The sequence below is a fragment of the Papaver somniferum genome, chromosome 8, assembly GCF_003573695.1.
Source record: "Papaver somniferum cultivar HN1 chromosome 8, ASM357369v1, whole genome shotgun sequence".
Taxonomy (NCBI): domain Eukaryota; kingdom Viridiplantae; phylum Streptophyta; class Magnoliopsida; order Ranunculales; family Papaveraceae; genus Papaver; species Papaver somniferum.
Window position 1 is genome coordinate 89,918,448 of NC_039365.1, and position 14,453 is coordinate 89,932,900.

At 42.8% G+C, this 14,453-nt stretch overlaps 1 protein-coding gene across 1 annotated transcript; it reads right to left on the reverse strand.

Annotated features, from left to right (window-relative positions):
- Nucleotides 1–543: 543 nt before the first annotated feature.
- On the reverse strand, nucleotides 544–1,152 carry LOC113305765. The gene has a single exon (XM_026554768.1). It carries the CDS (start codon nucleotides 1,150–1,152, stop codon nucleotides 544–546), a length of 609 nt encoding a protein of 202 aa, XP_026410553.1.
- Nucleotides 1,153–14,453: the final 13,301 nt, after the last annotated feature.

Consider the following 14,453-nt stretch of genomic DNA (forward strand, 5'->3'; position numbering starts at 1 on the left):
TTGTGAACTCAGGAGGGTTTCTGATTTTCTTTGCCTTGATTTTGGAGAACTCGTTCCTTATCTTCACGTGTGATGAAATTGGATTGCTTACTCCCTTATACTTGGCGTTCAAGAGCAACGCGAGCCTCTTCGTCTATAAACGCACGTCCTGCTGAAGTGCCTACTTTTTTTTTTACTCGGTCAATAAAATAGATAAAAAAGCAAAAACTGTACAGGTCCTAGGCTATAATGAGCTAGCCATGGGCTACCAACAAAACTAGCCTATTTAAAACGAAAATAAACCTCACCCGGCCATTCTATGGAAAGCATATAAATTGGCCTCCCCTCATAAAACTCAAAAATGTCCTCATCTAGCAAACAAGCCTGCTTAGCCGAAGCATCTGCAGAAAAATTAACTTACCTATATTTATGAATGTAGAGAATATTGGAGTAGAAATTCCTCGCCAATCTCCACTTCTGACTTAATTTCCAAGGTAAACCCTCATTTTGAAAAGCTTGAATGCAAATCATCGAATCAGATTGTACGCAGATACTCCTAAAATTCTACCTTCTGGCCAACATAGTACCATATATAACTGCGCACACTTCCGCATAAAAGTTTGTCTGCAATCCCAGGCCAACACAGAGGACTCCCAAAACAGATGTGTTTGCATCACGAAAAGTAACGCCAGTACCAGCCGGGCCTGGATTCCCAAGGGATGCACCATCACAGCAAATCATGATTTCATCTTGGTTAGGAGGACACCACCTTACCTCAATTGGAGAAGAAACTTTGCACGATCTATGCTTCACTTTGAAATAATTCAAGATGCGTAAATCCTCCATTGTATTATTCATATGGCCCTTCATCCATATTGAGTTATCATGAATTAACTGATAAACTCTACCTTTAAGACCTAGCCAATGCACAACAACATCTTCAAAATAAAATTTGTTGCGCAGCCTCCATAACTTCGTAGTGATTGCAAGATTAGCAACCAACCACAGATCCTTAATCATCCTGCTGCACCCCTTAGCAGCCTTATACGAAGCCACCAAATCTCTTGGAAAATCTGCACTGACAAGTAATATGGCTAAGAGTTTCGCAATCTCGTCTACACAAATGGCACATTGAAGGAAAACACCTTCTAGTCTTCTTAATGACGTTATCATCACTAGCACAACACTGCTTTGCCGAGACCTTCTAATATTGAACACTTAGAGTAGTGTGCACAACTGGCCGAGAAAACAAAGTTGCAACTGGCAGAGTTTCCGCATTCTCTCTAATGGCAGCCTTTGCACATTTAACTGAGAAGACTCCTTTGCTATATAAATCCCAAATCTTGTAGTCATCCCCCCCAGCAATAATAGGCAAATTCCCAACATCAATATTGAGTCGAACCATCAAATCTCGTGTGCTTTGAGGAATAGTCCAAGCACCATCAACAATGATATCACTCACCTTAGCCTTAAAATCATTAGGGCCTTTGGAAGTAATACCTAATCTCTTCGCAATCGAAAAATCACCAAGCCAATTATCAAAGAATAAGGAAGTATTAGCGCCATCACTTATAATTGACCTAGTGTGTTGCTGCATAAAATCATAAACCCACCTGATTCCAGGAAAAACCGTAGAACCAAGTTTGTAATCAATGAAAACTCCATTCAATTTGAAGTACTTCGCCCTCAAAAATCTGGCCCAAGTCTTGTCTGAATCACGAATTGAAATCCATAACTTTATAAGCATAGCCTTGTTAACATCAATCAATCTTCTAAGGCCCATTCCACCTTCACGTCTTGAACAACACAGGTTATCATATAAAACCGTAAAGAACTTACGCTTTTCCGCATCACCCGACCAAAGAAAATTCCTAATGGACCTCTCAACCTGTTTAATGATATTACAAGGCCATTTATAAACATCCATAGAGTGAATAACATACCTAGCAATCACTGATCTGATCAAAACCAGTCTAGCTTGAAAAGATAAGAGTTTACCCTTCCAACCAGACAACTTGTCCATAATCTTTTCAACCACCTGCCTGACATGAATGTTCTGCACAATGCCAGGATGTAATTGAATTACCAGATATTTATCCGGAAATAAAGCTCTTTCCATGCCCAAATAATTAGCAATAGTAATACTTCGAGAATAAGTGCCACCACCGTAATAAAATTTGCTCTTTGCATAATTTACGCACTGGCCTGAAGCCTTCTCATAGACATTAAGCATAGTCTTTAAATTTTGCAAACTATGAAGATTACCTCTGCAGAAAACAAGAATATCGTCCGCAAAGAGAAGGTGTGTTGGAACTACACCTTTCTTACTAACCATGTTGTGCATACTTCTTTTAGCAAACAATTTAGAGAGATTACGACTCAAAATATCTTCAATAAGAACAAAAATCAAAGGTGAAAGAGGATCACCTTGGCGCAACCCTCTAGTGATGCTAAAGAAACCCTCCGGACTGCCATTTATTAGCACAGAAATCCTAGCCGAACTAAGAATACTATGAATCCAAAAGCACCAGGTTTCAGAGAAACCATATTCACGGAAAACTTCAGCTATAAACTCCTAACGTACAATATCAAAATCTTGAGAAATGTCAAGTTTTAAGCCGACATTACCAAAGTTCCTTGGAGCAGAAATCTCATTAATCAATTCAGACGCAAGAGCTATATTTTCATGAATGTTTCTTCCCTTCATAAAAGCCACTTGTTCTTCAGAAATCAGTCTATTCAGAACCGTACCAAGCCTGGTAGCCAAAAATTTTGTAATGATTTTGAAGAAAAAATTACTCAAATCAATAGGCCTAAAATCCTTAATAGCATCCGACCTTGTGTTTTTTGGAATGAGAACAATAAAACTATAATTAATGCCATTAGGATTTTTCCTCATCAACCAACAATTTTTAATGGCACTAAAAGATCAGTAGCAATAATATTCCAACAATGTCTGTAGAAAGAACCTGAGAAACCATCTGGGCCAGGCGCCGAATCCGCTCCCAAGTCAAAAACAGCTCTCTTAATCTCGTCTATAGTTGGCATCGCATCCATAAAAGAACTCTTAAGGTCTGAGATTCTTTCATGCTCAAATTCAAACAATTTTGGATAAATGACAGCCGCTCCACCATTAAACTTTTCCTTATAGTGATTGACAATGAAATCTTTAATTTCATCCTGCAAAACCAGTAGAGTTAGATGAAATCCTAAGTTCAGATATTGTATTTTGACTCCGCCTCATACAAATTCTATTATGAAAAATTCTAGTGTTTTGGTCACCATCCTCCAACCAAGTAACTCTCGATTTCATCTTAAGCATTACTGCAAAATCAGTCCGCACTGCATCCACAACATTCTTGGCATCTGCTGAAGTGCCTACACCGGATGTTAACAGTATTCCTTGCCATATCCATCTGGGGTTGACGTGACTCTTGTGGTGGACGCTCCATTAGTGTCTTGCGGAAAATAGGTATCTCTTTCTGAGTTGTAGCCATGTCTGTCTGAGCCTTACGAGATCCTTTCATCTTTCCATCAAATCAACAGCGGCAAAAGGAGGTCGGCTTCTTCTGGATCCTCCAATCTCTCGTCCTGATGGTGGAGTAGCAGCGGCTCTGGTGACGTTTGGAGCTGTCACACTTGAAGAAACATTGGGGGTGGCGGAAGCGGCTCTGGCTCTGGTGATCGGGGTGTAACGCCTGAAGGGACATTTTCTGCGTCGCTGGTGTTGACAGGTGGCGTATTAATGTCACTTTGTTAGGAGGCATGAAGAATCTGTGATCCTTGCATTCGCGGCTTTGCATAAATTTGGTTTGGCCATTGAGTATTGGCGTCAGCGCTGCAACTTTGGCTACTGATCGGTAGCGGTGGCACTGCAACTTATTCCGTGAGACGGTTCTCTGTATGGCTATGGAAAGGGGGATGGCGCTGCCCCGACCGACTAAAGAATGGACCATGGCGTTGTTGGCTAGGACACGAGCTGTTGGCGTCGACTTGACATGGAGCCGACGGTGTTTGTTTTGAAGTGGAGCAGCTAGCATTGGCTCGGAGTGCGCCATCTTGGCTTGTTGAGCCGTCAACGTCGTTGGCTCGGCTTGGGACGTGGAGTTGTTGGTGCAATCGTCTATGGGCGGAGAAGTTACGCTGAAAGGGTGCAATCTGCCGGCGCTGGAAAGATGTAAGCTGTTAGCGCTGGAAGAGATGCAAGCTGCCGGTGCTGGAAGGACGCAAGATGTTAGCGCTGGAAGAGATGCAAGCTGCCGGCGCTGGAATGACGCAAGCTGTTAGCGCTGGAAAAGATGTAAGCTACCGGCGCTGGAAGGAAGCAAGCTGTTAGTGCTGGAAAAGATGCAAGTTGTCGGCGCTGGAAGGACGCAAGCTGTTAGCACTGGAAAAGATGCAAGTTTCCGGCGCTGGAAGGACGCAAGCTGTTAGCCCTGGAAAAGATGCAAGCTGTCGGCGCTAGAAGGACGCAAGCTGTTAGCACTGGAAAAGATGCAAGCTACTGGTGCTGGAAGGGCGCAAGCTGTTAGCGCTGGAAAAGATGCAAGCTGCCGGCGCTGGAAGGACGCAAGATGTTAGCGCTCGTATTATTGGCTTCGTTTCTACGTCTTGGTGCTAGCGGTAGAGTGGTAGCAATAAAGCAGGTGGACATATTCCAGGTACGTATCTCTGTGTTTCTTCTTTCTGTTTGCTCTTCTATTATTGGTATAAACCCTAGCCATAGGCATGTCCTCCATAGTTTTATGGGCGACGCCTTCCTGACCGCGAGAAGTCCCCAGTCACTTCTTGTCGTGTGATAACTGGTAACTGAGCCGTTTGGTGACTGAGCCATTGATCCCCGAGAAGATCGTTTGCTTTCACCATCTTAGAAGTCCCCAGTCACCCCTTGTCGTGTGATAACTGGTAACTGAGCCGTTTGGTGACTGAGCCATTGATCCCCGAGAGGATCGTTTACTTTCACCATCTTAGAAGTCCCCAATCACCCCTTGCCATGTGATAACTGGTAACTGAGCCGTTTGGTGACTGAACCATTGATCCCCAAGCGGATCGTTTGCTTTCACCATCTTAGAATTTGGGTTGAAGAATAAAATCGGGAATTGGAAATTGATATTGTAACCGAGGGATTAATCTCCCACTGTGGTCGCCAATTGTTTGAGGGTGAAAATAGTTTCTGCTGATTTCGGTAATTTCGAGTGTGTGGGTGAGAAACGAGTCTAAACTTTAAACAATGTACTACAAGGGAGTACTTTGATTCGAGAGAACAATCTGTACAAATCTGGCCTAAACCAAGAAATGGTTGTTCCAGACTTGCTTCGGTCACAAAGTGAAGGACAAGGGCTGGTCTTAGGGAGGGAAGCGAAGAGAGTGTTGAGACCAGAATAGTTGATTCCGAAAGAGTAGTTGTTTGACGACTTGTATCAGAAAGTGAAACGCTAGCAGATTGGGAAGCTAACAAGTGATTTCTGAGTGTTTTATTCTCCTGACCAAAAAACCTCCTCTTTGGTGGAAATAGGTGAGACATATTTATACAAGTCGCAACGAAATGTACCCTGGTCTCGTAAGAAGTGGAAACGGTTGAGTAAATGGAAGAAAGCGGTAACGGGTAACGCCTGGAGTTGATGTTTCCATAATGAAGGAAACGTTTCACCATTACTTCTTGTATTTACTAACCGCCTCACTCTTATGACACTTTCTTGTAGCGGGCGTAGTATACGCCGCACGCTGTAAACTGCTAGACCAATACCCTGATGAGCATCCCCCAGTTTGTGACATATTTTGATGTCTCGAGTGTTTTGTGTAGCATGTTGCTATTGTTTGGCAAGTTGAGCTTGGGAGGCTTGCCGGCTCGGTGGTGACCTTCGACGGTCGAGATTTTGCATCTTGAGAGGAAGGTTAGCCGTTGATTGTGGTTACCTTCCGTTGGTAGCCAGTGGCGCGACCACGGTGCTGGCATGGCTTGCGCATGCTCTTGTATTGGCTAATTAAGGTTTGGTGCCGTGACCATAGAATTGGCGTAGCTAAGTGTGTGTTGTGACCAAAGACTTGGCAGCGTAGCCAACGATTGCCACAAGTCGTTTGGTTTACTGGCGAGCTAGTACGACTGAGATTTGCATCTCAGAAGGAAGGATAACCGTTGATTGTTGCAACCCTCCGTTTGGCATCCAACGACATGGTGGCATGGCTTTGGCGTGGCCAAATTAGGGTTTTGGCACCGTGGCCAAGAGTTGGCACCGTAGCCAAGAGATTGCCACAAGTCGTTTGGTGGCAAGTTTGTACGGCTGAGATCTGCATCTCGGGAGGAATGAAAACCGTTGATTGTTGCAACCTTCCTTTTTGCAGCCAGCGGCATGGGGGCATGGCCGGCATGGCTTTGGCATGGTCAAATTAGGGCTTTGGCACCGTGTCCAAGAGTTGGCACCGTAGCCAAGAGATTGTCACAAGTCGTTTGGTGGCAAGTTTGTACGGCTAAGATCTGCATCTCAAGAGGAAGGATAGTCGTTGATTATTGCAACCTTCCGTTTGGCATCCAGCGGCATGGAGGCATGGCCGGCATGGCTTTGGCGTGGCCAAATTAAGGCTTTGGCAGCATGGCTAAGAGTTGGCACCGTAGCCAAGAGATTTCCACAAGTCGTTTGGTGGCAAGTTTGTAGGGCTGAGATCTGCATCTCAGGAGGAAGGACAACCGTTGATTATTGTAACCTTCCGTTTGGCAGCCAGCGGCATGGAGGCATGGCCGGCATGGCTTTGGCGTGGCCAAATTAGGCGTGGCCAAGCTATGATAGTTTTAGGTGCTGCCAAAATTAGGGTTTTGGCATAGTTCAAGCGCGGCCAAAATTAGGGCTTGGCATTGGGCCAAAAGTTTCCATGCATTTGGTGGCGAACTTGGACGGTTGAGATTTGCATCTCGTAGGGAAGGGTGGCCGTTGATTGTTACGACCCTTCGTTTTGACAGCCAACGACATGGAGGCATGGCCGGCATGGCTTGGTGCGGAGGTGTGGCTGGAATGGCATGCCATTGGCACTATGGTGCGGCTGGCATGGTTGGTATGCCTTTGGCGCGGAGATGTGGCTGGCATGGATTGCATGCCTTTGGCGCGAAGATGTGGTTGGCATGGCATGCCATTGGCACGGTGGTGCGGCTGGCATGGTTGGCATGCCATTGGCGCTATGGTGCGGCTGGCAAGGTTGGTATGCCTTTGGCGCGGAGATGTGGCTGGCATGGCATGCCATTGGCATGGTGGTGCGGTTGGCATGCCTTTGGTACGGAGATGTGGCTGGCACGACATGCCATTGGCACGGTGGTGCGACTGGGATGCTTTTGGCGCGGAGATGTGGCTGGCATGGCATGCCATTTGCACGGTGGTGCGGCTGGCATGGCATGCCATTTGCACGGTGGTGCGGCTGGCATGGTTGGCATGCCTTTGGCGCTATGGTGCGGCTGGCATGGTTGGTATGCCTTTGGCGCAGAGATGTGGCTGGCATGGCATGCCATTGGCACGGTGGTGCCCTGGGATGGTTGGCATGTCATGTCATTGGCCCGGTGGTGCGGTTGGCGTGGTTGGCATGCCTTTGGCGCGGAGATGTGGCTGGCATGGTATGCCAGTGGCACGGTGGTGCGACTGGCGTGGTTGGCATGCATTTGGCGTGGAGATGTGGCTGGCATGGCATGCCATTGGCACGGTGGTGCGGCTGGCATGGTTGGCATGCCTTTGGAGCGGAGATGTGGCTGGCATGGCATTCCATTGGCACGGTGGTACAGATGGCATAGTTGGCATGCCTTTGGCATGGAGTTATGGATGGCATGGCGTGCCATTGGCGCGGTGGTGCGGCTGGCATGGTTGGCATGCCTTTTGCGCGGAGATGTGGCTGGCATGGCATGCCAATTGCATGGTGGTGCGGCTGGCATGGTTGGCATGACTTTTGCGTGTAGATATGGATATTAGGGTTTAGCGTGTCGAAACCCTAGTTTAAAATATGTGGCACGCGTGATTAGCACGTTTGGCTAGCATGCGCGACTGGCATGTGCAGAGATGATGCCAGTCAGTACCGAGGGCTCTGCCGTGGAGCATGGCATATAAAAAAGGTACCCCGGTAATTTTACGCAGACATGTTGAATGTTTCAATAAATGTTCTAGTGGCGAAATTATTACTCAAGTGTGACGTCACTCTCTGACTAAGGATTTACGATTTTAACCCTAAGCTAAAAACTACCATCAACACCTACGTATGAAGTCACTTGAATGTGATAATCTTTATCAAAAGTATTTTTTGTTGGAAGAGAAACTTGCAGAATCTGAATCAAGGTTTAACTCTCAACAAATTAGTTTTGATGACAGAGAAAGTGCTTGTCTCACTCGAGAAAAACGTCTTGAGGCTGATTTAGCTGCTGCTCTTGATAAAATCAAGATGTTGGAAGATGACTTGAAAAAGTTCAATACTAGTTCAAAAAAATTAACCACTATGCTAGGAGCAAGTAAAAATCATCGTGATACACAATGACTGGGCTATAAGGGAATAAATGCTCCAAGTATTAGCAAAGAGGTAAAATTTGTTAAGGATAGTGATTCTTCTCAACAAAAGGTTTCCACTGATGGTAAAAGTGAAATACCTTCACCATAAGTTAAAGTTCGAAAGAGCAAAGCATATCAACCTCCCAAGTCAGCACACACGGATCGAGGTAAGAACATTCCTTATGTTTGCCACTATTGCGGAAATAAAGGTCACCTGGAAAGGAGATGTCGTTTTCGTATAAGGAATGAGAAACTTCATGATGTTCTTGTTTGGGCATCACAAGAAGTTGTGAAACCAAGATCATATGTTAAGACTAATCCCCTTAACGTTACAGGTTGTAACTGTCCAACCTTTAGGCAAAGGAATCAGTGTTGTGATGGTCCTAGTTTTGCCTATAAACGTCATACAAATCCTTTTCACAATCGTAATGATTATAAAAAGGATAACTTCATAAATACGAAGACAAGATCCGATGCTCCCAATTGGAGAAAGACTAACTTGCAAAAGAATAGCCAATCCAATTCTCTTCCGAGAATTCTAGAAGAGACTAATGGGAAGAAGGTTCCAGTTGTTCCTAAACGCACTCAGAAGTGGGTACCAAATAAAGCCAATGATTCTTTGAGTGTGAAAAGGAATGATCTTCCAGAAAATTCCATGACTATGGAGAAGGCAGTATCCATGATGTTGGAACTTAACAAGTATTTTGGAAAAATGGAATTAGATGTGAAAAAGGTTCTAAAAGCGATCTCTTTTATGATAATCCAAAGGTCACTTATGGTGAGAAAGACGTTGTTCACCCCAACACAACTTGACCGTGTTGTAAGTGCATCCTCACCAAGGAATGCCATGTTATGTATACGCTAAGGGAAGCACGAGAATTGGGGCACACAGATTATGTTCGGTAAGGCTGTAGAATTCAACTGGATTCTTCTAAAAAGGTATGTCTATAAACCTGAGCAAGATTTGTGTTTTTATAATGATCCATGTACCTTGCTTATTGTTAATTTCTACCTAACTTAATCTGTGTTAATTTCTACCTAACTTATTGTTCGGGATGTTTGGACTTCATGGTACACCTACCAGATATGCATAACATCTTTTAAAAACAAAATCCAGGGGTTTAAGTTCGCGGACTTGAAAATTTGTTTGCAAACCCGTTATGCATAGTTTCATGTAGACGTCAATATTCTTCTTCTTCACCAGCGTAGGTCTCATCCATACACATATCATCTCTGGAGATAACATTTTCCTGGGAGCCAGACATCTTTGCGAAGTAGTTGTAATGTGTGCAAACATTATTTCAGAATATTGTCATACAAGACGCAAACTTCGACAATATGGTGGAGTTACACAATCTGACAACAAAATATTCATGCAGGTATCTACAAAAATGGTAATCCTTAACTCTTACCTCTTTACAATTCCACTAGCAGTGATTGTGATATAAGAGTTAACATTCCGAAATTAGTTCGTTCTTTGAAACCTGTAATAACGAACAAAGCCTTATCATTTGAACATTGAAACCCTATTTTTCATAAAATCATGAACATAATTTTCATAGTATAAACATCCACAACTGAGCTATGAAACATACACCAAGAAAATATTTCATAAATAAATTGTCTAAGTTCAAGGGTTACTCACAACCTATGTTTTGATTTTGCGAAACAATGATTAACGTGAATAATTCACGAAATTTTTTCAAAACCTTTTATTTACTCATGTAAATAAATATATGGCATTATATATGTCACGGTTTCACATAAAAAAAATCTCTTTTCCTTCGTACGAGCATTTTTCTTTGAAACGAAGGTTTATTTCGGTCTTGTGAAAAGTTCACACGTTTTAAGATAAAGTTTTGGTTTTCATGAAAGCTCATAAACAAAATTTTATCACTGGACACAGGTCTATTTCAAAAAGAAAAATCTCTCAAGCTAGGGGTTATTACTAGTCTCTTGAACTAACGATCGAACGAACATACGTTTAATAAAAAATAAGGGTTTTTACAAAACTCACACTCATATATACATATGTATATAATTTTAGTATGATGAAAGCATGAACAACTGATGAATAAATCATAAAACTTCTGAAAATTAAAAAAAATTACGTACCTGTCGATGCCGGCCGGAAATTGGTCGGACAGTGATCGGATGGCCGACGACGGTGATTTCCGACGAATTTTCCTGCTCTCTTATGCTGCTGACGTGAAGGAGGGAAGAAGATGAAGTTGGTGGTCGGATGTGTGAGGAGAAATTAAAAAACAAAAGGATTAATTCCCTTTTATATCAATTTTTATTTCCAAAACCTAATTTCACAAGGATTTCCTTTTCGGGCCGGGCCCGTGAATCCTAATTCGATCAAGGTCCCATCACCAAACCAGCGGTTCAACACCAATTTATGCTCATTAGACGATGCTCCATCATGCCACTGGGATCTTCGTTCAAGCCATGGTCCCCTCGCACAATTGAAAATACGTTAACGTCTTATCTTATCTTACGACTAAGTTCAATTACTTATTTCGTTCATAACTGGAAAATCACCATTCAGTGCCGACTGAGGAACATGACTGTCCCTCACTAAGCAGGGGACTTAATGTAGATGGTGGATTTTCGACAAAGGCTAAAATCGTAAAACCATAATTGTAGTACTCCTGATCCAGCAATCAGATGAGTGTTGAGACTCATGTCTCTCGTCGAAAGCATGAAAGCTCATGCCACAAAATCTCTGACTGAGAATGCTGTCTCTCAGAGTATATGTAGATGTGTAGTCTCTCAGCTGAGGCAATGGCGCATCTCATGAATACTGAGCAATTTCGGTAATTACTTCTATATAGAATCGAAAGATTGGACGACTCCTAGACAGCTTTCCTGCTAGTATAGAGCAATAACGTCTTCAGGATGTAACAAGGTTTTTCTTGACTATATAAAGGAGATATGACGTTTCAACAAGCTCATATTTCTCAATTTTTAGATAATTAATGCTCCTACACAGCATGCCTGCTAGTATAGATCCATCAATTAATTATCTCTAATCGTTAACTGAATATTCAGCAATATTCTACGATTCTTCGTAATATTTCGTCACTTCAATTCGTGGTTCTTCCCAGCAGAATTCCACGGGTTAGTGAAAAATGTTCAACGAACGGGCATCTGAGCCGCTATAGAGTAAGCCCCGACCAAAATGGTGTGAGTGTACTCAGCAATAATGCACAAACGAGCACCTGAATACGCAAACGAGCATTCCAAAACACGAAGGAACGATGAACCAATGCAAAATAGGAAGAAAAATAATAATAATAAAATATTAGCAAAGGCGCTAAGGGACTGGGCTCACCAACCGGCCAGTCATGCGTGGCCAGTCCCACGCCCAATTCTATATTTATCGTATTTTGTTATTTTTCCCTGATCTCATGAAAATCTCTTCATTCAAGCAAATCTCATTCGTTTCAAGGAAACTCTCCAGTCTCATGGTGTTTCCTCGCATCAAAGAAATAAAATAATTAGGAAAGGTGTCATGGGACCGGGCTCACTAGCCGGCCGGCCATGCCCTAGCCGTGGCCGGTCCCACACCTCGTGGTTCCTTATTGTTTTGTTATTTCTCTCATCCCATGAAAATTCCCTGATTTCATGATATTTCCCTAAACTCATGAAAATTATGTAAAATTAGGGAGAAAACGCACGGGACCCGGCTCATTGGCCGGCCGGCCATGCCCTAGCCATGGCCGGTCCCACACGCTCTTGTCTCATTATTTTAATATTATTTGTTTCCCTCATCCCATGGAAACTCCTTCACTTCAAGGAAACTCCATAGTTTCAGCAAACTCCTTGAATTCATGAAATTTCCCTCAAGTCATGAAAATAATATAAAATTAGGGAAACTCGTGGGACCGGGTCCTAGGCGTCCGGTCAAGCCCTAGCCGGTCCTACACACCCCTTATTTTATTATTATTATTTTTTATGTTTCCCTCATCTCATGGAAACTCCTTGATTTCAACAAATTCATTGGTTTCAACAAACTTCTTGATTTTATGATATTTCCCTAAAATCATGAAAAATATTATGAAATTAGGAAAAGTGCCTTGGGACCGGGCTCTTTGGACGGCCGGCCATGCCTTGGCCATAGTCGGTCCCACACTTCATGATTCTTTCATTATTTAATTATTTATTCCTTCATCTCATGAAGTTTTCCTGGTTTCAGCAAAAATCCCTGATTTTTTCATATTTTCTCAAAATGTTGCTCAAACGCGCATCAGAAAATATCGAAACTCTCAGGACTGAGACATGGCCATTATGGTGACACGGGCATGTCTCCTTGCTCAAACGATTATCAACTGGTCCCATGATCACCAAGGTCCGGTCTCATGCCTCTTGGTCGGTCCCTCATCTCTCCATAATCAGGTTTTACTACCTAATGCTCACATGAGCATTATTTTAATAAATGATGAAACCAACATTTAATCATCCTTTCACCAGGTCTTCAAGAGACTTTGGTATCTTGCTCACTTGAGCATTTGGGTGCTACTTGGTCGATTCATCATCCCATGTAGTCGGTCCCTCCTTCATTTCATGAATGATTTTCAATACATCATCAATTTATCATCAATTCAGCAGTTGATCAAAATTAGGGTTTCGAATCCAAGGTTCATAATTCCAGATTCAAATTCTAATAATTTTATGTTGATCCCATGATCAACACCCTAATTAATTATACTCGGTTCAGCTGCCAGTATTTTAAATTTATCTTGGTCCTGTTACCAATGATTCCTCAAACGAGCAACATTTGTTCAAATGAGAAACATCTGCTCACACCAAAGAATATTGGTTGAACTATTAATATACAACAATTCATCAAATGGGCAACATATGCTCAGATGAGCAATATTTGCTTAGATCAAGGGATATTGGTTCAACTATCAATATTCAACGACTCAGAACAATATTTTTTCATTTTAGCTATCAACATTTATTCGACGATGTATTTTTGTCTCAGCAGACATGTTCAATTCATGATTCTCAGAACATTTGCAAATCACGTTCGACTCAGCAATACAAGGACTCATCGTCCCATAAGTCAGCAACTGATTCCACAATCACGAGATGTCAATCGTGTCACATGTGGGATATTAACTAGGGTTTTGGTCTGGCGGTCTACGGCACGTGTGTTCATACAAACAATGAGAATGTGATCAAGTCGTGCAATCAGTTGGAGTAGTTAGCAAAGTAGTGGGTGGAAAATTAACCAAGTCTAGGCACGATGAGCAACTGGTTTTGACACCATTTCCCACTTCCCCACTCATTGACTTCAACAACTGTCACACTTCATGGGATCAATGTGTTTACAGTTCCAGCAATATAAAAGACCTTTGAATCATGATTGAAACAGACAAGAATTTCTCGACAAGTTCATACAGACAATCTTTCGTCTACACGAACTCATCGTCTGAGCAATCACTCTCAACTGAGTAAATTCAATCATTCAGAACTTTCTTACGTAGAATACACAACACACCTACAATCTCGATCACTATTGATCTCACACATTTCTTATCTTCCCTCCTACAGATCGACCCATCCTCTCTTGTGACTGAATTGACTCTGCAACGGCCATTGTCTTGGTTTAGGACGGAGTCCTACAGATTGATCTCTCGAACTTAAAGCACTTCCTTCTTGCAGTGCATCTGTGTGAGGTTGAGCATTTGCTCGGTTCAAGGAGTCTCCTCCGCAAGGTCATCTCCTCGATTCCGTAAAAACTAGCAAATCATTTTTCCCCACATGCAGCGTTGCTATCTCAAGCATGTTTGTCAATGTTAGTGATCAAAATTATAAGTCTTGATTTCTCGACTATTATAGCTAAGTCTCGGACTAGGATAGAAATTGTAGTTGAGCTCAAGGACTTCATGGTGATTCATCATACAAGTAGAAGAACTACTCAAGGAACCGGTGGAACTTCTCGAAAAA